Source organism: Staurois parvus, unplaced genomic scaffold (assembly GCF_062004578.1).
Source record: "Staurois parvus isolate SC_StPar_1 unplaced genomic scaffold, SC_StPar_1.0 ptg000056l, whole genome shotgun sequence".
NCBI classification, from domain to species: domain Eukaryota; kingdom Metazoa; phylum Chordata; class Amphibia; order Anura; family Ranidae; genus Staurois; species Staurois parvus.
The window spans coordinates 1,468,495-1,495,000 of record NW_028317852.1 but is presented as its reverse complement, the minus strand read 5'-3'; the positions used below and the strand labels follow the sequence as shown (position 1 = coordinate 1,495,000).

The 26,506-nt window shown below is 41.2% G+C and overlaps 1 protein-coding gene across 2 annotated transcripts in view; it reads left to right on the top strand.

Annotated features, from left to right (window-relative positions):
• The window catches only part of ADORA1 (adenosine A1 receptor), a 153,350-nt gene extending 147,057 nt beyond the window's left edge, over positions 1-6,293 (top strand). For both annotated transcript variants that reach the window (XM_089668188.1, XM_089668182.1), the window contains one exon: positions 5,533-6,293. In XM_089668188.1, coding sequence (XP_089524314.1) covers positions 5,533-6,184 — 652 coding nt within the window. In that variant the 3' untranslated portion in view covers positions 6,185-6,293. The remainder of the gene's footprint in view (positions 1-5,532) is intronic.
• The last annotated feature ends 20,213 nt before the right edge of the window (positions 6,294-26,506 follow it).

Genomic DNA, 26,506 nt, shown 5'->3' with positions numbered 1-26,506 from the left:
CCTTCATGAATTATGGTCATATTTTGCCTAATACATCGATTTTCCTATCTAGTGGCCATAATATACAAATTTTCCTGGAATACCTTAATCAGACAAATACCACATTATGGCCACTAAATGGAGCTGATTAGCATAGACAATCACTGTATTAACCCCTTGGCGCCAGCGACTCCCGACCCTTTTAAGGGTTTCAGAAGCCGGGAGACGAGGCGGGGTGTTACGGTCATGTGACCGCCGTAACTCCCTGTCACGGCAGTCACATGATCGGGAAATGTCCCGATCAAAAGAGGAGATCGGGACCTCTCCGTGAGTACCAGATGTGTGCTGGGAGCGCGCAGGGCACGTGCTCTCAGCACATATGTTTTTCTTAATTGCACGCAAATGTGCAGCCGCTCGGCGTCAAGGCCCAGACGCAGGGAGGCCGCACATTTGCGTGCGGCCGGCGCCAAAGAGGTTAAACAAAATATGGCCATAATTCGTGAGCGTTACAAGAATACTTGTAACATTTGTCCAACAGATTTTTTTTTTTTTATACATAGATCCAGATGGCTCATAATTTGGTTGGTAAAAAAAATGTATCCTTGAATGAACATATCAAAGCTTTAGAACCAAAGTTCAGATGCAGTCAAATCTGGAGAAATTCAGTATACCTGCCTGCCTGAAGAAATTAAAGTATAAAAAACAGAAAAGACACAAGAGGGAAAGAACATCCGAAAGCAAAAAAGGTACTAGAGATTATTAAACACAAGAAGCTTTGATTTCAGCAGATTTTCTTTTGGCCTTTTGTTTGTGACTAAGCCAGGGGTGGACTGACAACTCATGGGGCCCCCAGGCAATAGGCGATCATGGGGCCCCTGTGTCCTTGCCCAAACTCAAAAAAGCCTATGAAAAAGGTACCAGGGGCATCTCATGGGGCCCCCTACTGACCCCGGGCCCTCGGGCAGTGCCAGAGTTTCCCAATGGTCAGTCCGCCCCTGGACTAAGCCTTATCACCCATATTGAAAAAAAAAAGCTCTACTGAATATACAAAAAACAGATAAATGGTGAATGATAGATAACATTGAGTGCAAAATGCAGTCCAAAAGTGATGTAAAAGTCTCTTTCGTCGAACATTTAAAGTAATGCACCAGTGACTTCAACAGGTGTGCAGATCTATCGTGCTCCCCCACCTTCAGGCATACGCGCTCCCCTTAACAGCTGACCCTTAGAAAATATAGGTCAACATGCGCTCAATATGAATCCCACTGGATCCTCTGCTTCCACAAGTCTCTCCAGGCACTCTCAGATACAATCCTTTACATCCCCACTCCGATGGATAGGTGCTCAAAAGATAAGGAACTTTTCATAGTGTAATAAGGCTTTATTACCATAAAAATGTATAATAAATGCCACTCGCATAGATACAAGGTTCACAGAACCTATTACAAACATCCCTTAAGAAGCCATGTGACTCATGGTGTAACGCATAGGACGGAAGCTTGTGACATCTTTTTTGGTGCGTGCAGGAGCCGCCATCTGTGTTCACCCTGTTTTTCCCTTAACCATTTCCATATCGGGCACTTTTACCCCCTTCCTGCCCAGGCCATTTTTCAGGTCTCAGCACTCACACACTTTGAATGACAATTGCGCGGTCATACAACATTGTACCCAAACTAAAATTTTATCATTTTCTTCACACAACTAGAGTTTTCTTTTTGGGGTATTTAATAACCGCCGGGGTTTTTATTTTTTGCTAAATTTACAAAAAAAGACAGAAAATTTTGAAAAAAAAACATTTTTCTTTGTTTCTGTTATAAAAGTTTGCAAATAAATAATTGTTCTTCATAAATTTAGGCCAAGATGTATTCTGCTACATGTCTTTGGTGAAAATAACCCAAATTAGGATGTATTATTTAGTTTGTAGGAAAGTTATAGAGTTCACAAACTATGGTATAGATCTGAATATTGATCAATCCTGAAGTACTGACAGCCAATCTAATTTTTTGAGGTCCAAGAAAGTCAAAACCGTACAGATATCCCCCAAATGACCCTTTTTTTGCAAAGTAGACAGTCCGACGTACTTCATAAGAGGCATGGTGAGTTTTTTGAAGTTGTATTTTTTTGTCATAATTTTTCGGAAATTGAAAAAATTTAAAAAATAATTTTCACTATTTTTTTTTTTTTTACATACTGTCACCAGTGCAGTACAGCGTCATCATATAACTGGCATGGCGGTGAACAGGGACACTGACTGGTGACAGTATGAAAAAAAAATATATTTTTTTTGATTATTTTTAATTTTACTTTAAATGTTGGAATAAAGAGACTGTTGTATCACTTTTGGACTGCATTTTGCACGTTAGGTGTTATCAATCATTCACCATTTATATGTTTTTTTGTATATTCAGAGCGGCTAATCATATTATTATTTTTTTATTTTTTTTTAATACGCACTTTTTGTGAATATCTAGCACAGTTGAACATTTACATATTTATTCCACTGGGGGGCTGATTGCTCAGCCAGGCATTTGTTTTACAGTCCTTTTTAATACGGTTTTTGTTGATTTTCACACTTGATGCTTTAGGTCAGACTGATGTTTATTACAGCTCGGCCTGGTGTTTACTGCTATTGTGATCATGTTTTATTTCTGATATACATTTCATATATTTTACTGTTTTTGTTGTTTTTTACAATTTATTCTTCAGCTCAGCCGGGTGTTTATGATAGGCTGGCCAGGTGTTTATTGCTACTTGATTTATATTTATTTTTGATGTTTCGCTTATTTGGATTTAGTGGCTCAGCCAGTTTTGTTTTCTTTTTGTTTTGTCTTTTATTTACTATTGACTTTGTTTCACAGATTTATTCTATTACACATTGGGTATGATGGTCAGGAGGGTGCTTGTTAGTGTGGGGTTTTTTTTTGGTCACTAGGGGGCAGCACAGCACTATTCTTGGAGTTTTATTGATGTGGGAACGCATTTAGGTGCTTGCAGCAGCATATCATTTCTGGCAGCGCATGAGTATTATATCCTTCTTTAGGTTTTAATTTTCAGTGAATAGTTGATGTAACTTTGACAAAAGAAAACAAAATAGTGTTTTATACTAATGGCAGGCAATCAAGTTTCAAAACAGCTTGGTTACACTAAACACAATTTTTTTGTTTCTTCAATTTTAATGAATTGGTTCTTTTTTTTAGCGTTTTAGTATTTTTGCATAAAATGTCACTGTACAAAATAAATGGATAATAATATGGCAAAGTCTGTCTTTTTTTCAGAAGTACTGGCTCCAATATGAAATGTTCAATCATGATTTAATCCATTCTTGTACTGTTTAGCAAACCTAGTATGTTTTGATTGCATTTGAATATAAGCAGATTAGTCTGTCTGAAAAGATGATGGTGTTTTGAAGCAGTTACAAATGTGTACAGCTAGAGTATATCAGCCAAACGAATAAAGGTCCGTGACTTCACTACAAACCCAGCCAACTGCATGTGACACTTATGAGGACAATGCATTGTGAGTGATTGGTAGAACAGCAGTCACCATTGTAGTGTACCCAGAAGGGTTCAGCGCTACCTCTTGTTGTCCATGAATCACAGATGTCCAACTATCTGAGCCAAATACTGGAGGGGGAAATTATACTCATTCAGCTGAGAATACATTTCGTGACCAAATTCTTTGTTGTTTTGTCATTTCATTCTTCAAAAATTTCAACAATTGCTTTAGTATATTCTCATAGAGATCTTTGACATTTGCAAGCCAACTAAGGAAGGGTTTAATGTAAAGTACATGTAAAGGATACTGTATGGATATCTACTGTAAACAAGTACCAAATCCAGTTACTACATGATGTTTTAAGCCTCGTTAAAGCGGAGTTCCATCTGGAAAAAAAAGTCAGCAGCTACAAAAACTGTAGCTGCTGACTTTTAAAATACAGACACTTACCTGTCCCTCAATCCAGAGGTCTCCTCACCACCGCTGGTTTCACCGGCCGTCTTCTCTCCCTGGTGCCGGCATCTTCAGTATGGGCACCCGGCTGTTACAGCTTGCGGCTTCACAGCCGGGTGCTCACTGTGCATGCGCGAGAAGCACTGCGCTTTGTGAATGGCCCCATAGTCTTCTGGGACCTGTCAAGTGTCCCAGAAAACTACGGGGAGGGAGGGCGGAGGACAACCCCCCCCCCACTCCCCAAAGGTGCCAATCCTTAATGGGGAGTGGGGAGCAAAGGCTTAAAGTGGAACTTCCCCAGTTAGGTGGAGCTCTGCTTTAAGTAAACAAAAACTTATTTTACCTAACAGGGACAAATCTTCTTTCAAATGTTTTTTACGTTCTCCCCTATTGCAGACATTGCAGCTCAAAGTGGGAGGTTTTCAGCAACAGGGGCACTACAGTCAATCCAGAAAACAGTGGGCAAAACTAGGTATATCCAGATGCTGATAGTCAAGCTACAGGCTTGTGAATCAACAGTGACCATAATGATAGCCACTTTCCCTGCAACATGTTTTCATCCCACTGTAGGACAAGGAAGCACAATCTACATGAGTGGCAACTCTGCTTTGAACTCAGAAGCGGTGCAGCCTAGTTGCCACACCATAACAGGAAGCTGCATTGACTGGACTTCACTGTAGGCTAAGCAGCTGTTTGTGGGACTTTGCAAAGGGACTAAGAAACTAAGTGCATATGCACTTACAATTTAGTGTTAAAAGTGAATTGCAGGTACCTGGCCAATGTTCTGAATGAATGCAAAGTGTTCTCTGATTGGACAAGGTGGAGAGGCAGGTCAATCACACACATGCTGAGATGCCGACCTCATGTGTTCAGAATAAATCAGGCCCAGCCCCTTAGAGTGGGACCCAGAAAACAAGGGAGATCCCCGGCATAGCAGTGTCTACGTCAGTGGTTTGTAGCTTCCAGGAGCATCAGCCAGGTATGGTATATATGGAGTTGGAATGGTCCAAACTGGACCAATGTAACTATGTAAAAATATACCATACATCTTTGCAGAGGGTGCATGTCCTTGTAGGACAGCAGCCACTTAGAGATGTCTTACTCGTTTCAGAATTTTGAGTCCTCTTGTTCTTTGCTCTCAAGTCTGCACACCTTCTAAGACTAGTTATTTTATTTCTAGTTGTATTATGCGGAGTTGCCAATCTGGAACAGGCATGCAGATTAGAAAATCCATTAAATCAAAGTTTACGATATGCATACTTTTTGTTGGATCAGTGGTTTAAAGCCACTGGATTAGTAACAGTCATCAATAACGGCCACCAAAAACTACAGGCTTCCTTTGAAGGGAAACTATGCTGAGATAAAAAGCTGCCTTTGGTGACCACCTTGTTACTTGTACTTTTTAGTAAGTCCAAGCATTTGGTGTCTTGCAGTTTTTTTTGAAGACGCTATAGACAAGCTTGGTGTCAGGATCTCTGGTTATCAAGGCTGCTTACCTACCATGACAGTCAATCCAGACTTGCTTAATATTAGTGCTGTGACTGTGGTGAATGCCTCTTTTTTCATAGTTACTTGTTTATTAACATATATCTTTTTCCTTTTCAGTTACAAAAGTTTTGTAACAGCCAGAAGAGCCGTGATTGCCATCACCGGATGCTGGGTCCTGTCATTCATTGTTGGCTTGGTTCCTATGTTTGGATGGAACAATATAAGCAACCTGAGAAAGGAACAGAATTCCACTTTTGGTGAAATAATTATAACCTGCGAATTTGAAACTGTGATCAGTATGGACTATATGGTCTACTTCAATTTCTTTGTCTGGGTACTTCCTCCCCTCATCCTGATGCTAATTATTTATTTGGAGGTATTCAACCTAATTCAGCGACAGCTTAACAAGAAAGTGTCTTCCAGCTCAAAGGACCCACAAAAGTACTATGGAAAGGAACTGAAAATTGCCAAATCATTAGCTCTGATCTTACTGTTATTTGCTCTGAGCTGGCTACCATTACACACAATAAACTGCATCACGCTGTTCTGCCAGACTTGCAACACACCTATGATCATAACTTACATTGCTATCTTTTTGACCCATGGGAACTCTGCTATGAACCCTATTGTCTATGCCTTCCGTATTGAAAAGTTCAGATCTACGTTTTTGTATATCTGGAAGAAATATTTCTGCTGCAAAAGTGGAAGAGAACTTAACAGAGCAAACACAACGAACATTGAGAGATCTTGTTCAAAACATGTAATCTAAAGTACCCAGGTTCTGTTTTGTACACTATAATACTCCAAAATAAGCAAATAACCACTGTCTGTTCAACTGTCCATTTTAACAATAAAGTGCTGGTAAATTATATGCAAAATTCAGCTTCAGCATATTATCTTTGTTTGCAACTGCTGTAAAGTTTGCATGTGTATATGGTGACTACAGATTCATATGGGACTGTAAACTCTAAATGTCCTTCAGTACTAAATTCTTCTGATACACATAATAATACCGCCACCATGTGTTCACATTGAGCACACTTTGGTGAAACAACAAGTTAATTTTTGTAAAAACAAAGAAATTGAAATTTATACAAACTTGTTTTTTTTTTGTTTTTTTTTTAAATTGCATTTTGATTATGAAAAGGAACCTTCACACTCAAACAGGTTCAAAGGGCATGTAAAGCCCTTTTTTATGGACCCTGTAAGAGAATGAATCTAGAAATTTTGAAAAAAGAAAAAAAGTGTATTATCGCCACTTCAGTGTCTATTTTTAATTTTTTAAACCTGAGTAGGATAAATGTAGCCTCCCAACCAAATTCCTGGGGTTCTTCCTATCTATAAATAAAAAGCTTTAAAACATACTATGTTAAAGATAGCATTATTCAAATGACTATAGAGTAAATCAGTATTTCTCAACCACAGCAGCGTGGCCCACTGCCAAGCTGTGGCCTCCCTCATTTTGGGCCTCCAGGTAGCTACAGATCCCTTAATCTGCAACAGTGGCCACAGCCCCCCTGATTGCTCCTAGCCTTCCCCACTCCTCTCCTCCTGGAGAGACACCAGCCCCCTCCAGAGACCACATTCCCCACAGTTGCCCCCAGCCCCGTCCCCTACAGGGTCACAAAGTCTGCTACAGAGTTTACTCTACGTAATCGCACACCCAGTGATTACTAGTGGTGATGGATGTACTTTGTGTGCGTCCATCCACGATCACCGCAGGTAATCATTGGCTGTGTGAACAGTCACGAATAGGTGCAACTGCTGACATCCTGTCATTGCACTCTATGGGCTCAACGGCTGAAACGATCAATCCCAGCCTCAATAACAGCCGTAGGAATATGTTTCTTGCTGCTGGAATTCAGAACGTGGCTAAATGCCCATGCAAATGCAGACAGGATCTGTTTTAATTATGAACCCTTTATTGGAGGTCAGATGTTAAGCCTCAACTCCAGGCACAAAAGCCTTTATTCAATTTTATTCCTCAATGGGTACAAAGGATGTAAATCCATTTTGTGTGCAACAAATGCCTTTGCAAACCCATATACTAACTTGTAAAAGTAGCAGTGAGGTCATCACTGTGCTGCACAAAGCCTGTGAAGAGAACAGAATTGTAGGAATAAGCAAACGCACCCTCCCACTACAAAATGCCTGCAAATAACTACAGGAAGGGGCGGATACAAGACCAGTCACTCTGCACCAGGAGGGAGAACAGCAGTGGCTGGTCTTTATTGCAGGAAGCTCCTGAACAGAGACAAAGTTTCACACTAGATTACTGCACAGATCCGGATGAAATCCATCATCACTCCAAGATTCAAATAAGAAAACACATGCCTCCTGTATTTAGCTGAACTTCAGCTTTAAGTGCAGAGCCTATTAGAATTACTACTGGTTACTATTTAATTGACACTTTTTGAATAAGGGCAATGCTAAACTAGCAAACCTATCAGGGTCATTAAAGTGTTTTAGTACTCACAATAGTAATATGTCTGTATATACAGTAAAGCATACTAGTTATACTTACTGTGGAACCTAATGGGTTAATCCTCCACAGTCCACAATCCTCCACTGTGTAAAAAAGATGTTTGATCCAGTTTTATCTGATCCTCCCCTTCTGTCCCCAATCCATCTGCTGACAGTACTGAGCTCTAGGAGTAACTCTGCACATGCTCAGTTTGGTGTGTATTGCTAGAGAGTTTTTTTTTTTCTTTTGGAAGGGTGCCCGTGATCAGCACAGGGCTAAGCAACTCTGTTCAGACAGAGGGTCAGGGGTTATGCAGTCTCATAGGACAGTCAGAACCGAATGAAAACTCCTCCTACAACCAGTGCTCACCTGGACACGAATAGAAGTCACGAGACTGCTATAAACTGCTGATGAGAAAAAGTATTTAGCAGTTTATATTTACTAAAAATAATTGCATTTCCATGTTGTGTGTACTGTGGGAGACCAGATATAGTGAATGCGGGTTTAGTAACACTTTAAGAAAGCAGAGAGCTAACATTAATGTGTTCCTATGGCATTGCTAAGATTCTTCAGGGATATGGCCAACAACAGAACAATGCCTTAAGAGTATGTGAGTTCCCTCCAGTGGCAAGCAATATGTGATGTGGCCCCTTTTGCTGAATGTTTACACACACTACCTAATATACAATGCTTTTGAAAAAGGTTAAGATATTTTTTGTGCTTCCCTAGACTTGGTAAGGTTGAAAGCCTTAAAGTTTTGGCTAGAGTTGTGCTTTATCTCTCCGAAGTAAAAAAAAAAACTTTTAGACTGTTTTATTATGGGAAAGGGTGTCCCAACTGGAATAGTTTCCCTCTATTCTTGTCCCACTGACAAATTAAAACTTTTTAGATTCTCCCTTTCCCTCCTTTTTTTTTTTTTTTCCTTCTTTTCCCCCCTCACTTTTTAGTCCAGATGGCAATGGTCACCCTGACCAATAGAGTGAATCTCCCCAATGCTCACTAGGACTGCAAAAAGAAACTCACGTGGGTACTAACCCTTCCCTATTCTATTCAAAACAAAAGAGAAAATCTGCTTTAGATATACAGTACTGTAAAGCTGAACTCTGAGTTACTGCAAGTTTACCTTGCGAGGAGTCGACCTACACTGCATGGGTGGAATGCTCTTTGTCGAATAGGGAATAAGGTGGAACACCTTTTTTTTTTTTTTTTTTTTTTTTTTTTTTTTCTTTGCAGGCCTCCTCCTTTCTGTATTAATGGTCCCCGGAGCAGCTACTGTTTTCTACTGAAGTGGTCGAAGCTCTGTGATGTCATCATGTACAATGTAGGCCTGCCCACATACCAGGAACATCAACAAGTGGTACAGAGATTGTCTGTCCTTTTTCTCAATCTCTTGCAGGGGTGGGGATGGGCATAGCAAGGTTAAGGACTTGTTCACACCATGTCTGTTGAGCTGTATTTTTCCTGCATATCACCCCATGTGCATGGTGTGAACAGGGCATATAGAAAACATTGTTTTTATGTACCTTGTTCACACCATACATGTGTGGTGATATGCAGGAAAATATAGCTCAGTAGACATGGTTTGAACAAGCCCACAGCAATCACATTGCTCACTATGACAACTCCTTAAAGTGGACCTTTACCCTCCAAGCACATCCATAAAAATAATTTGTAGAAATAAAAAATGTTTAACTTAAAGTGGCTGTAAACCTATGACCTTAAAAATGAACAAAGCATGTCCTTATGTAGTGTGTACCTGCCTCAAGGCAAAGCACTGAGTGTCATTTCTCTCTTCTGTCTTCTTCCTCTATCTGCATGAGTCACTTCCAATGGATTATGTTGACACCAGAAAATCTCAGGAGACAGCCCGCCTTCTCCCTCCAGTATAGAGCCTGTGATTGACACTTCATGTTTCCCTAAGAGAGTGTGTAAGTGTTGGTTATGTGTTAGAGAAGACACTGGTAGCTTGTGATGAGGCAGAACTCTGTTTTACTTGTGTGGCTTAAGTTGCAAACATACAGAACACATTTCACCAGACATCTTGGTTTTGAAGAGAGGAAGAAAGAGAGAGAACCAACAAGTTTTACACATATGCACAACTGGTAACCTTAGTCTACAGTGCCATCTACTGGTCAAGTGATATTAACACACAATACTATATAGTACATGCTGTTGCATTCCCAACAGTAAGGAGGATGGTCATTTCTTCCACTCAGGTCTCAGATTGCACTGAGCTATCCTCTCCATTCTGTGCAGTGTGACATCCTGCCCCCTGCCTTCTGGAGCTGAGAAAAAGCCTTTGATCTTTGTGTTTTAGAAGGCTATAGAAAAGAGAGGCTGCAGAGTAACCGATACAATTTATGTAGGATAATTTGTTTCATCCCTGTGTATCACCTGAGGTTAGTCATTCAGTAAGTATATGTAAGACCACTTTAACCTATTTTTTCACTTTCCAATTTTGAGTAGGCACTTGTGATGTAACCACGGCCTCACAGCTTCCCCCTACGAAAAACGACATCATCGGTGCCTTCTAGGGCGATCTCAACGTGATCTGGCAAGGCTTATTAAAGGCTTATTGAACATTAACAAGCTGTGCTACATCCGACTCCGACATTATCAGTGAGCTGGCACAAAACAAGAATGAAGCTGACATTATTTTTAAGAATGGTGGCACTAGATGCGGATCCCAGGTGGGAAAGTAGCAATCCAATAAACTTACAAAAAGGAGCATTCTTCTTTATTGGTTTCCCAAAATGCATTTCTTTTGTGCAGGCAGGTTTCTAAGGGGGATCTGATTTTCTCCCAAGACGGATAATGCGATTGTTCTGGCATCACTTCCTGGGCTGAGATACCAAGTCAAAGATGACAAAATCATGTAAATCCCGGTGCCTATGCATTTATTGGCTCTGTTCAAAAATACTGCAACCTCTTACCTTTTTGACATGTGGTAAAGCAGAAAAAAAGAATTCACAATCTAATGTCCCTATTATATCCACTGAGTAAAGTTCACAGCTTCTCTTCTTGGGCACGTCTATCTGTTATAGACATAAAAGATCAGACAATTCCAGGAGGATGAGACCTTCTTCCAAAACATTTATGCTCTCCCCCCAGCATGCACCACTGGCTACAAACCTCCTACTGGTTGGCTGGAGGGAACATAATCATTACCCAGCGTTACTGTGGCATCCCATTCTAATTGCAGAGGTACCAGGGACACATACTGGAAGAAGGGAGCAGCAATACTACGTTTTTAGGGAAAAACCAAATGAGTACAGCACTATAAGAGTCTAATCACAGCAGAGCTATTCTAGTGCAGTCTCATCGCATGAGAAGGCAAAATGCCTCGTCTCCTATGTGTGGTTCACACCACCGTGTTGCAGTGAAATAAAAAAAAGTGTGGCAGGTCATACTTCTAGAATGCAGCACAGTGCATAGCAATCCTCTGCCTCACTTACCATGCAGCATCCAATACAATTTAATGAACTGTCACTGCAGCATCCAATACAATTTAATGAACTGTCACTGTTTAATAAATTTGGTTTATTTAAAAAAAAAAAAAAAAAAAAACCACGACCGGCGCATTGGCACTACGGTGATCCCACTACACAGCATTGCACACCGGCTACTGCTTTGTAACGCAGTAATTGGGGTGAATTAGCCCTAAATCAGCTTGGGTTTTCTACTGCCCAGCTGACTACATTTAGAGAGTTGTGTTTGCTTAGGGCAGGGTGGCTACATGATCTTGAAGGCTTAGCATCACATGTAAGAAAGCCCCCTCCCCCAGACTGACATCCACCCATCAAGGCATTTTGATATTTTCATAATTCCTCCCAAGTATAAAATGAGGGATGCAATAACAAAAAAAAAAAAAGGGAAAGGCTTTATTACTATGTTGAAAAGTGGGGAGGGAAGAATCGGGGAAAGCAAAATCATATATCCTGATTAAACTTCAGCTTTAACCACTAGCCTACAGGGCACTTATACCCCCTTCCTGCCCATGCCAATTTTCAGCTTTCGGCACTGTCACACTTTGACAATTGCGCGGTCATACAACATTGTACCCATATGAAATTTTTATAATTTTTTTGAGCCAGATAGAGCTTTCTTTTGGTAGTATTTAATCACCTCTGGGTTTTTTATTTTTTGCTAAACAAACCAAAAACAACTGAAGATTTTGAAAAAAAGTTTTTTCTTAGTTTTTGTTATAAAATTTTGTAAAATAAGTGATTTTTCTCCTTCACTGATGTGCGCTAATGAGGCTGCAGTGATGGGCATTGATGAGGAAGCACTGGTAGGTGGCACTGATGGGCATTGACAGGCATCACTGATGGACTCTGAAAGGAAGCACTCATATATGGCACTGACTGGCACTGTTAGGTGGCACTGATAGGCAGCACTGATGGGCACTGATAGGCGGCATGGACTGGCACTGATTGGCAACACTGATAGGTGTCACTGACTGGCATTGATAGGTGGCACTGACTGGCACTGATAGGTGGCACTTAAAGGCAGCTCAGATGGGTACTGATATGTGGCATTGATGTGGCACTGACAGCTAGCATTGATGGACACTGACAGGTGGCACTGCTGGGGCTACACTGATCATTAGGGCACACTGATCATCAGTGCCCTGATGATCAGTGTACATGTCCCCTCTGAGGAATGCCGATTTCCCGCTCTCCTTTCCTCTCGAGCTGTCAACATGACAGCTCGTGAGGAGAGAAATGCCAATAACTTCCATATTTACATGCGATCAGCTGTGATTGGACACAGCTAATCACATGACCGAGCTGACACCTTCGGCTCTTTCTGTTGATTTGTGATCCGCTGTGTCACAACGAGACACAGTACACCACCGATCACTGCGCTGTGTGCCCCGGGAGCCGCGCACACGTGGTTAGAGTGGGAGGGCGTCATATGACATCCTTCCAGAACGAAAGAACCGCCTTGCCCCCATCATTTCCTTAGATGGCGGGTGGGAGGCGGTTAAAGGAAGCACACTGTAGGATATATATATACACGCACTGCTCAAACAAAATTAAAGAAACACTTTTTAATAAGAGTTTGGCATCAAGTCAGTGAAACTCCTGGAATATTGATCTGGTCAGTTAAGCAGCAGAGGGGGTTGTTAATCAGTTTCAGCTGCTTTGGTGTTAATGAAATTAACAACAGGTGCACTAGATGGGCAACCATGAGACGACCCCCAAAACTGGAATGGTGTTACAGGTGGAGGCCACTGACATTTTTTTCCCTACTCATCTTTTCTGACTGTTTTTCACTAGTTTTGCATTTGGCTAGGGTCACTGTCACTATTAGTAGCATGAGGCGATACCTGGACCCTACGAAGGTTGCATCCAACTCCTCCAGGATGGCACATCAATATGTGCCATTGCCAGAAGGTTTGCTGTGTCTCCCAGCACAGTCTCAAGAGCATGGAGGAGATTCCAAGAGACAGGCAGTTACTTTAGGAGAGCTGGACAGGGCCGTAGGAGGTACTTAACCCATCAGCAGGACCGATATCTGCTCCATTGTGCAAGGAGGAAAAGGATGAGCCCTGCCAGTGCCCTACAAAATGACCTCCAGCAATGTCTGGCCTCATATGACGAGAGTATGCAGGAAGTTCATGAAGGATGAAGGAATTGATACCATTGAATGGCCCCCACGCTCGTTTACCTAAATCCAATAGAATACCTCTGGGATATCATGTTTCTGTGCATCCGACGCTGCCAGGTTACACCTCAGACTGTGCAGGAGCTCAGTGATGCCCTGGTCCAGATCTGGGATGAATACCCCAGGACACCATCCATCGTCTCATTAGGAGCATGCCCCAACATTGTCAGGCATGCATACAAGCACGTGAGTGCCATACAAACTACTGCGTACCATTTTGAGTTGCTGCAATGAAATTTCAGCAAAATAGACTAACCTGCTGCATAATTTTTTCACTTTGATTTTTGGGGTGTCTTTGAATTCAGTCCTCTGTAGGTTGATAATTTTCCTTTCCATCAAACGATGGGGCATCCTTACATTCCTGACATTACCCAGTCCATATCAGTATAGATATCCAGCATGATATTTTTCCCCATTGAGATCTGATGTATTTTCAAAGTGTTCCTTTAATATTTTTGAGCAGTGTATATATAGAGTACATACATATATATGCAGGTCTTCAGATTGGTGTGCTTGCAAATTAGTGTGGGGCTTGGTTCTTTCTTTACTTTTGTGTGTTGCGCAAATGTGCTGTAGTGTGCACCACTTGCACTGGTACAATGCAGTGCCCTTCCTTCTGAATGGCACCCTAACACACCTTGTTGGTGGAAAAGGTGCTGTGGCAGTCCATTCAACTTGAATGGGCTTTAATGTAGTGCTCCTTAACATCTGAAACACTTCATGTGTGGTGACGCAGTGCACCTCAGCATTAAAGCAGTATTGAATCCCAAACTAAAAATTTAATATATTGCAGCTTACCAATCATTACATGTGGTGGCTGCATTAGTTTTTTTTTTTTATAAGGCTTTATTGCTCTGGTGCTCTGACCAGTAACACACCTCTTGTATTAGCCTGCCTACGCATAGCTCCCAACTGTCCCTGATTTCAATGGACTGATCCTCATTTGGTACAAACAGCCTCTGTCCCTCCTTCCTCCTCATTTGTCTCTCATTTTGGTCTGGCCTATATAGTTGTACATAAAATGCACTATTTATCTAGAAAAGTGTTTCCCAGTGCTAACTTTTCATTCACTTTCTAACTTGCTGTATTTGTAAATTTCAGAAACCAATATAAAGGAATAGTAGTGCTTAAAAAAAAAAAAAGCACTCGTATGTTTAACCACTCTTTTTTTTTTTTTTTTGGTATAATTCTTTAAGGGGGCGTGGCAGTGGGTGTGTCCTATTCTTACATACTTTTGCTAATATGTGTCCCCTATTCCCATCTCAGAAAGTTGAGAGGCATGCCTACGCTCTGGATGAAAGAGCAACATAAACTCCTTTAGACAGCAGCATTATCAGTCCTGGGGGAGGGGGGCATTAGATGTACTAGCAGATTTAAATACACTAACAAATTGAAGCCAAACTCCAACACTTTATAAGCAGTGTTTTTTTCCTTTTTGAGTTAAACATTTTACATAAATAAAAGCTGACAGTGTTACATGGTTTGCCTCATCTCTTGAACTGCTACATATACAGGACAACTTGCAGAGTTACTGGCAGGATCACCTGATAAACATAAAAGAAGGAAAGCCTAAAAAGGAAAACTAATGCAGCCATCACATCTAAGGATTGGTAAGCTGCAATATAATAAACGTTGCTTTTGGGTTAAATAACTATTTAACCTCTTCCTGTCTGGCCTATTGCCGATAAACGGCAGCATGGGAGCGCTGCCGATGCGGGTGGATGTTTCTACATGTCCCCCCCACATCCATTAGCTGTGATAAACGGCAGCATGGGAGCGCTGCCGATGCGGGTGGATGTTTCTACATGTCCCCCCCACATCCATTAGCTGTGCAACCTCCCTGGGAGCACGCGGCACTGCGATCACCGTGATCGAACACAGATTGCTGTATGGGACCTCTGTGTGAGATCCCAATTCATGTGATCACTGATTGGACAATCAGTGATCACAGGAAAAGTAGTAAACAAGATGTCACTTCCTGACATCATTGCTTACTACTTATGAAATCTGTAAATGATCACAGAGGTCACATGGTACAAGGCTTTTCACAACAGCCTTGTACCATGTGACAAGCTGTGACCAATATCACCTCGCACAGTATTTCTCAATGGCTGCAGGAATGCAGCCAGAGAAGAGAAATTATTGCTTTTACAGCCTTTATGGGTATAAAAGCAATCCGTGCAAAAAAAGAAAAAAAAATCATCATCACCCCCCACAAGTAGTACAGTGTCACTATGGTGACACTGTACTGCTAGGGTGACAGTATGTATATATACATAAAAAAAAACCCATAAATAATTATATAAAAATGTAAAAAAAAATGTTTGAAAAATTATAATTTTTAGTTATAAACTAATTTGTTTGTTTTTTTTTACTAAAAAGCTAGCTGAATACATTGTGGCCAAGATTTATGAAGAAAGATTATTTATTTGCAAAATTTTATAAGAAAACCACTTTTTTCAAAATGTTTCTTTTTTTTTCATTTATATAGCAAAAAAGAAATCCCAGTGGTGAATAAATACCAAAAAAATAAAGTTTTAGCTGTCTCACACAAATGCTTAAAATTTCATATGGGTACAGTGTTGTCATTCAAAGTGTGATAGCACTGAAAGCTAAAAATCGGCCTGGGCTGGATGGGGGTGAAAGTTTCCAGACTTGAAGTGGTTAAGGTGTAAACCTAGCCACTGCTCTGAAGAAGGGGGCCATTTCCCCGAAACGCGTAAGCTGGCATTGTCATCCACATATTTGTTCAAGTCAGAGAGCGGATTATGTGCTTTTTGATATGCTATCAGTCTACTTGACTTGTGAGTATAATTTGTTTTCTGATATTCTATAAGAAAATGCTTAAGATAATGCACTAGGTGTTTGCACCTTCTGTGTCTCTTCTGTATCCTCGTGTGAAAACTGAATCACAGATCAATGCAGAATTGCTGCACTATCAGGATGCTGAATGTGTTTGAACTATGGACTGCTTCAGTAGCTCAGAAGTTATTTTGATCATATTGATGGCTATAAGTGGTTTTGCATTCACAGGGGCTCTAATCTTTACAGAGACTGACACACTGGTCCACTGGCTACACAATATGTGCACCTGTGCCTGATTTCATTATTATATATAATGACATAGGCTGCATCTGTCCATGCACTCTTTGTGCTCCACTGGCATCTCATATGGCATCTATTTATTTAACATAGCAGCAGCTGTGTTTGCACACAAAAACAGACTGGGCATTCTGGCATGACTGTTTACTGCCAGCGCCTGCAATAAGCACTCCAGAAATGCTAACTAGGTGAAATGTGCAAATTTGTATAATGAAACCGAAATGTTGTAGTCTGCATCGTGAACTTACATTGTGAAGTCACCTGTAATGCTATCATAGTACACATAACATTTTACCTGCTTTACCTATTACAAAAGCCCAGTATGTTCAAATGGCTTTGTCTTTATAGCCTTATGCATTTTTTAATAATCGTGTGTTTTTCAATCCTTTATTTAGGTTTTATTTCTTTACAAGAAAGGGGTTGCAGTGAGGTCTGAAAGCACACCATTATACGGTATACAAAAGGAAAGAAACAAGCAGCGTGTGCACAGCACAATACTTTACGTGAAAGTTGACCAGGCAATCAATATCTAGAACAGCGGTTACATGGTGTGAATAAAGCTTTATATTACATGTAATTAATTTGTATTATGTTTTTCTTACAGGGTGCAAAGGGTCAGAATGGCAGCAGAAGAAAAGGCCTTGTAGCAGAAGAATCCAGGGGAAGGGGTAGGGGAGGTGCAGGTGGGAGGTTAGAAAAAAGGGGTGTGGGGGAGAGTATGGGTTTGGAGGCTTTCTCTTTGTGATCATGGTGGCTGTAAGTTCCTCTAAAATTTTGATTTCATGGACTTTAAGGGAATAATTGAGCACCATCCTAAGAATATACTCTGGTACTGGCACCAGAGTATTCACAGAACGTCTCTCCTTCTTCCATAGTTAAAAACGTAATTCCAGGCAAACCTCTAAATACACAGAAGAAATACTGTCCATATAACAGATCTTTTTTACCTGGCAAAGGATTTGCCTTTCTGCTCATCTAGTTCTGAGATCTACACAGTTTGCCCACACAGCACAGTCTTGTTTTGAAGGGGAGGAGGCCTAATTTTCCTCTGTAAGTGTTCTGTAACACCTACAGGTCTACTTTCCACCCCCAATCTGTGTCTGGACACTGTGCTCTCTCCTATCAGCATGCACTGTGTAAGACAATTACTGCTCACAAGATTATAACATGAATGCAGACCAACAGCCTTGCTCATGTCCAACAACATTTTGACTCGGGAAGTTCTCAGGATAAACTATGGAGATGTGCTAAGTGCTTCCATTAAACACAATCACCCAGAATGCACATCTACATGTCAGTATATGACAAGTGAGAGCTCCAAATTATTTTTACGGTAAGGGCACAGGAGTGCCTAATGTAGTACCCCAGATTGGCCACTAGATTTTACCATAACTGGACATGAGAGTAGGCTCAGGGACCCATTGAAGTAAGCAGGCAGTGTAGTATACAAAGTAGTTGTTAGATGGCTTCAGTGTAGTAATGGGGTGCACCATACATAGTGAGGTAGTGCCAGCTCTGCTGATGCCAGTGTGGGACATCTTGGGAAGTAGAGCCCTGCTATAAATAGTCTGGCAGGACTCAGCTTAGGGTCATCATGGGAGGTGTCTGAAGGACCAAGCTACAGCAATGATGTAGGCCGTAAGGTTCTATCACTTGGAACTTCCACTTGGAAGCAGGAGAGGAAAGGTGCAGGACTTTTGGGACTACTCGCATCCCCATTGCATAGGATGCAGGGATTTAGCAAAACACTGACAGGTACTGGCTCCTCAACTAGACTCACCTCTATCTGTTGTTGGCAATGTGCCAATCTCCTCTGGGATGAATAAAGTATGCAAATATGTAAATCAACTCCAATCAATAAATCGTTAAAAGGCTCTTTGTTATGACCTTTCCTTCTCCTAACCTCAACATGGGGATGTCCTTTGAAAACAGATGATGCAGGATGAGGCTGTTATTGGGCACCATTGTTGTAAAGCCTGAAGCGTATATGTGACAGACTACTTAGTGTGTGCTGCTTTGGCCATGCTGGGATCCTCCAAGGGTGTTCTTGTGTATTGGCAGGTTCCAAGAGTGCCCTGAGGAGCATCCCATGTCCACAGTACCCAGGTATGTCTAGGGGACCATCCATTGTCCAGTCAAGAAAGGATTGAAGAATGCACATGTTCCATCGTCACCTGGTTAGTTGCGTACATGGAGGACAGGCAGCCCACCATGCAACTCCCATTACACAAGACATTTACAAATGATGACATCTTAACTTTTAGTTATCTTTGAAGATTGGAGATTGGTTAAGATTGGTTCCTTGAATGTTCCACAACTGCATTGCAATTATTCAGTGATATGTGGATATCTTAGGCTAGGGCTGTAGTACTGAGAAATGTAAACTCCTTATTGTTGGTTATTCCCTTAGCAGACTCCACGACATGATTTCACTGTGCTGCATTTGAAGCAACTGCCAACATTTAGTTAAATCTCTAAGTAGCAAAAAAAGTGTGCCACTGTAGCCCAAGCCTTTAAAATGTAATTGTAATTTTAGAGCAGTTACATTTACCGGTATTTATTTTTTCGCCCCCCTTGTAGACTTTTATTCAGCTGTCCTTGATCCAGCATGATCATAGTTGTGTGGCCTGCTCGGTACTGGACAACCACTTGGCTTCATCATATGAAGATTGCAGAGCACATACACTTCTTAAAAAAATTAAAGGAACACTTTTTAATCAGAGTATAGCATCAAGTCAATTAAACTCCTGGGATATTGATCTGGTCAGTTAAGTAGCAGAGGGGGTTGTATCAGTTTCAGCTGCTTTGATGTTAATGAAATTAAGGTTGAGGTGCACTAGATGGGCAACGAGGCTGGCCCCAAAACAGGACAGGAAGTTACTCTAGGAGAGCTGGACAGGGCCATAGAAGGTCCTTAACCCATTAGCATGACCGGTATCTGCTCCTTTGTGAAAGGAGGAACAGGGTGAGCACTGCCAGAACCCTACAAAATGACATCCAGCAGGCCACTGCTGTGAATGTCTCTGATCAAACAATCAGAAACAGACTTCATGAGGGTGGCCTGAGGGTCCGACGTCCTCTAGTGGGCCCTGTGCTCACTGCCCGGTACCATAGACCTTGATTGGCATTTGCCATTGAACACCAGAACTCGCAGGTAAGCCACTGGCGCCCTGTGCTTTTCACAGATGAGAGCAGGTTAACCCTGAACACGTGACAGACGTGAAAGGGTCTGTAGAAGCCACGGAGAATGTTATGCTGCCTGTAATATTGTTCAGCATGACCGTTTTGGTGGTGGGCCACTGATGGTCTGAGGAGGTATATTCATGGAGGGACACACAGACCTTTACAGACTAGACAATGGCACCCTGACTGCCATTAGGTATTGGGATGAAATCCTTGGACATATTGTCAGACCCTATGCTGGTGCAGTGGGTCCTGGATTCCTCCTGGTGCACGACAATGCCCAGCCTCATGTGGCGGGAGTATGCAGCAGTTCCTGGAGGATGAAGGAATTGATACTACTGAATGGCTCCCATGCTCACCTGACCTAAATCCAATAGAACACATCTGAGATATAATGTTTCGGTTCATCCGATGCCGCCAGATTGCACCTCAGACTGGCCAGGAGCTCAGTGATGCCCTGGTCCAGATCTGGAAGGAAATACCTCAAGACACCATCCAACATTTCATTAGGGGCATGCCCTGATGTTGTCAGGCATGCATACAAGCACATGGGGGCCATACAAACTACTAAGTACTATTTTTAGCTACTGCAATGAAATTTCAGCAAAATGTACTAGCCTGCTGCATCATTTTTTCACTTTGATTTTTGGGGTGTCTTTGAATTTAGTCCACTGTAGGTTGATAATTTTCATTTCCATCAAACGATGGGGCATTCTTACATTCCTAACACATTACCCAGTCCATATCAGTATAAATATCCAGCATGATATTTTTCCTCACTGAGATCTGATGTGTTTTCAAAGTGTTCCTTTAATTTTTTTGAGCAGTGTACATACCTATCAGCTCACAGACAGAGGACTGAGTGAGTAGATCTATACCTCCTGGGCCAGAAAGGGGAAGGAGCAATCCAGTGGGGAACTGGATTAGCTGCTACCCGGGACTTCCTTACGTTTAAAGTGACAGGCACTGGATCCCCTGCCCAGGGATTCCTTCAGGCGGCTGAATAGAGGAGATTATTGGGTCTGTGGTGGTACACAAGGAGATGCTGGCTAACTCTCCAAGAAGATAATTGTGCTGTTAATGAGACTTGTACATAGTTCCAGGAAGAGTGTGCTTAGTTGCCGTTCTCTTTAGGTATCCCCTACATCCCCTTCCCCATCCAAGTTCAATCCCCCTAATAAAATAAAATAAAAACAGGCTCAAAGACTGGTTACTGTCTCCTGGATGCAGGTCTGTGTGGAAAACTCCTAATGGGGTACTGCTACATTTTCAAAGAACGAAACCATTTGTATACAGTATCTGTTAATTAAAGGACTTGTAGAACTGATTTATCTGATAGAGACCTGTTTAAGTGCGTCTCTGCATTTTTCATTTCCGCTTTGACATCTGGGGAAGATAATATTTTGTAAGATAGGTCTTACAAACCTAATAAATTAATGCGTCTCCTCCATCATCTTCCAGAAAAAAAGACTGAGTAATTAATTTTGAGTTGATAAGTCATTCAACAGACAAGAAGATTAGTGTTACAATTAATATTTTGCACATATACCTTTGTAACATAAAAATAACAGATGTGACAAGGTAAGTGCACACAGCACTGTGATGGAGCATAGGCATTCAACCTGAAAACTACAACAAAGGGTATAACATGGGCCACTAGACAGTTTAGATGTGACAAGATTTCTACTTACACAAGAGCAACACAAGTGCAACCAGAGCTTGACTGGAGCATAGGTATCCAGGGTGGAAACTGCAGGAAATCGTATAACATGACAACTAACAAATTATGCTTTGAAGCCCATGCTTAGAAACCTTTTTTCCAGTTTTGACACACCACAAGGAAATTGCAAGTGTTTGTGACACAAATTTTAACACATCATAAAACATCATTGTCAAATGTAAAACATTGACGAGAACCATTCACAGACTATTTAAGTTTACCTAGGGTTCATATGGGATGATTTAATAGGATACAGTATATTCAGTGTATCCCAGTTTACTTATTTTGCGGAAGATCTCATGTCATATTCAATTTCAGCATAGGTCCTTGTGCAGTGGATATGAAGAATCTGGGCGCAGGTCACTTCAAGATGCTCTAACATCCTTTATTGTAGTAATGCACAGGGAGTAGTGGAAAAGAGAGTGATGGATGACAGGTTAGCCAAGGATATGGTACATCAACTAACACAGATGCAGCTTGTGTTGCCTCAAAGTGTACTTCCACTTTTGCAATCAAATTTGAGAAAACCCCGCAGTATGTTTGTTATTTGTTCCCATTCACACAAAAAAAATATTTCTTACCTTCCTAATGTTTTGAGAACATGTCATGGCAGACTAGAAGCTAGCTCATTATGATCTATCACAATACCTGAAGACTAGCTGAATCCAGTTCTATTAACATACAATGGAGAAGCATAGCTCCTTATTCTTTAACCATTTAAAGACTAGACTCCATTCCTATCTAGGCCATTTATCAGTTTTCAGTGCTGTCACAATCTGAATGACAATCACTCAGTCATGCAACAGTGTTCCCATATTAATTTTATATCATTTGTTAGACAAATAAAGCTCTTTTACTATATAAAGTAAAAAAAAACGGAAAATGATGTTATAAAAAATTGCAAATAAATAATCTCTCTTCATAAATTTAGGCCAAAATATATTCTGATACATTTCTTTGGTACAAAAAAATAGGTTTATATTGTTTAGTAGCAGCCCTAAAATGTCAGAACAGTACAAATACTCTCAAAATGCCCCCTTTTAAGAAAGTAGAAAGTCAGGTATTTAGTAACAGATATGGTGAATTTTTGAAGTTGTCATTTTTGTCCCAATTTTCATAAAAGAAAGAAATTTTTTTTTTTTTCATAAAGTTTCATTTTTAACAAGCTATTTCTCTTACAACATAGGCATGCTTACAATTGCAACCCAAAACACATCCTGCTGCTGCTCCCAATAGGATACCACATATGTGAGAATTTTTCACAGCCTAGATGCATAGTGAGACCCAAAATTCAAGGAGCACTTTTTGGCTTTCAAGGAGCATAAATTACAAGTCTGACTGTCATATTTTTTCAGTCTCTGAAGTGCCTGGACAAAAGAAACACCCACAAAATGACCACATTTTTATTTTGGAAAGCAAACACCCCAAGGTATTTTATGAAAAGGCATAGTGAATCTTTTGAACATGTCATTTTTTTGTCAAGTTTGTGGAAAATGCAGAACAAAAATGAAAATGTATTTTTAGCCTAAGTGTACTTGGAATTACACCTCAAAACAAATTCTGCCACTGCTCCCGAGTATGGGAATACCATATGTGTGAGACTTTTTCACAGCTTGGCCACATAAATGGACCCAAAATCCAAAGAGCACCTTCAGGCGTTCTAAGGGCATGAATTTACATCTTATTTCCTGACTACCTATGGAGCACAAGGACAGTAGAAACACCCACAGAATAACAACCTTTGTAAAGAAAACACCCCAATGTATCTTCTAAGAGACATGGTGAGTCTTTGGAAGACTTAACTTTTTTTTGCCACAATTTTTTTTCAATTTAATAAGATATTTTCACACACAGCATGGACATACTTACAACATTGTAGAAGTTCACCCCAAAACACATTCAGCTACTCCTCCTGAGTATGGGAATAAAACCATAAAATATTGTAGAAGAAACGGGAATTCAAAGATGACCGCTAGGCACATAAGAACAATGTCACATTTAAAAACAATATTTATTACAAATATCTTTCTTTAAAACATCACAGTATAATGTGAATATATTTTGGGAAGATGATCCTCGGGCAACTAATGATACATTGATTGTTAATACCCCCCACTGGGACTGGCCTGGCTAACGATCAGGAACATTGTTGCTGGTTGCACTGGTCTGGTGACATTGTCACTGGTGTGGCAGCAATCAGGAACACTGTTGATGGCTGAACTGGTCTGGTGACACTGGAGTCTAATGTGGCAACAATCAGGAACTAGCTTAGGCTGGTCTGGGAAAACTGGGACTGGTGTGGTGGTGATCAAGAACTCTGTTGATGGCTTACACTGGTCTGGTGACACTGGAGTGGCAGTGATCAGAAACACTTGCTGGCAAACACTGGTATGGTGACACTTTGACTGGTGTGGCGGTGATAAGGAACACTGTTTCTAGCTACAATGGTCTGGTGACAATGTGACTGGTGAGGTTGTAATCAGAGAAACAGTGACTAAGTGTAATATTAGGGCTCATTCACATGTGAGGCTGGGGGAGCAGTAGAACCTTGTGGCTGAGCTGCAGTTTTACCACTCCCCTTTAGCTGCACATGCAGCGGACAGGGGTGTATACACTCTGTGGCTGCGATGCTTTGCTTTAGAGTCATGGCTAATTGCAACCTAATTAAGTGAATGGGAGGCACTTGTGCGGGATCCAAAATACCAAGACTTGGGTATCCATCTTGACACAGAATTCCATAAATAGGAGATTCCGCATTACTGTGCCCGCAGTGTGGGAGTAAGATAGGGACACAGACCCCAGTAGTTACAGAGAGAGAAGCATAGCTCCCAACTGTCCCTGATTTCGAGGGACTGACCATCATTTGGAACAAAGTCCCTCTGTCCCTCTTTCCTTCTCATTTTGTCCCTCATTTTGGTCTGATCTATATAGTTGTATATAAACTGCATTATTTATCTATCAAAAAGTATTTTACAGTGCTAAGCCTTTTCTCTATTTTCTAAATTGGTGCATTTGGATATTTCCAAAGCCAATATAAAGGAATAGTAGTGGTCAAAAAACTACCTGTGGGTTCAACCAACAATATTTTTGTGTAATTCTCCTTTAAGGGGGGTGTGGTAGGGGGCGTATCCTATGGCTACATAATGTTGCCAACAGGTGTCCCTCATTCCCATTTCAGAAAGTTGGGAGGTATGGAGATAAGGAATTGTAATAGGGAGAGATACTTGTCCATGAGACACCTTAAGGGGAAGCCTACTCATTCATCACTTCTTGGAAGAGTCTCTCACTGTCAGCCAGGTGTCTGGGGATCGACCAAGAAATATCATACGCCCCTTCCTAACCAATGATACCACAAAGCTTCTAACTCACTCCTTGGTCATCTTTTGCCTCGACTACTCCAACTCCCTCCTCACTGGCTTAACTTTATAAAGGATATCCCCCCTCCAGTCCATCATGAATGCTGCTGCCAGACTCATCCAACTTACCAACCATTCAGTGTCTGCCACCCCTCTTTGCCAATCCCTCCACTGGCTCCCTCTCACCCAACGAATAAAATTCAAAATCCTTACAAAAACTTATAAAGCCATCCACAACACAGCCTCCATCAACATCACCAACATGGTCTCAAAATACCAACAAAATTGTTCTCTTCCTTCCTCCCAAGACCTCCTGCTCTGTAGCTCCCTTGTAACCTTCTCCCATGCTCGCCTCCGGGACTTCTCTAGAGCCACTCACATCCTCTGGAACTCCCTTCACCAATGTGTCCAACTATCTCCATCTCTGTCCATTTTTAGACAATCCCAGAAAACTCATCTCTTCAGAGAGGCCTATCCTGCCTAACACCTGTACATATATTTTGTTCATCAGCCCATCCCCCACAGTTATTACCTTTTATATCTCTCGACCCTCCCTCTTAGATTGTAAGCTCTAATGAGCAGGGCCCTCTGAATCCTCCTATATTCATTTCTATTGTAATTGTACTATCTGCCTTTATGCTGTAAGTAGGCATTATCCCAATTTCACTGCAAAAGGAGAAATACCTTTTCAGCTCATGAAGCATGATGGGACCAAGGTCACTAGGATAGGAAGGAACAGGAAGCATAAAAATCAAAGAGTGGTTCTAACCGTTCAATGCTCTACAAAAAAAAGTTTTTTATTGCTGCATATCTTCCCATTTTAAAAATTTCTCATCACCTTGTGTTCCTCTGACAAAAAACTCCCCTGTGAGATGCAAAGACTAATAAACACATCATAGATGTTTTAATGCTTCCATACATTACACAAATGGAGCTGGGCTTAAAGCTCATTGCACAATGTGGAGAGTAGAGGAGGTGATGTTACAATCTCCCCCCAACCAATAACAGAATGCCTTGTATTCATTGAAAAAAATATGTTCTATAAAGGGTGGTTATGCCAAGCAGGCGACCCCTTGTGGTCAGCTGCTTGCATGGAATTGGAGTAGGACCTGATAGATCAAGTTTATCACTGTATTAGCGCTGACTACTACAGTGATTTCCAACTTCTCTCAAGTATGAGATATGTGACATGTATACTGAAGTCAGGGCCGATGGTATCTTTTTCCCCCTCACAGAGAATGTCCCATCTTTTTTTGGTGCATAGGTTATGTCATACCCACTTTTTGTGTTTGGGCGGAGACAGGATGCTAGATGCCCAAGATGTGGAGATCCAAAAGGGAACCTCATCCACATAGTATGGAGATGCCCAAAGTTGCATAGGTATTGGGTTGAGGTTCTTGATACTATAAAATCGGTATATATGGGGTAACTTGTAGGTTAGACCTAATATTATGTATGTTGTTTTATATAGACGAGGATAAGGCAGTGAAGGAGGTACAGAAGGTAATAATTTGATGCTTGTTCCAGGCGCACAAATTGATTGCGCAGAGGTGGCTTGCAACAGTAAGGAGTGGGAGAGGACGGTGGAAGAAACAA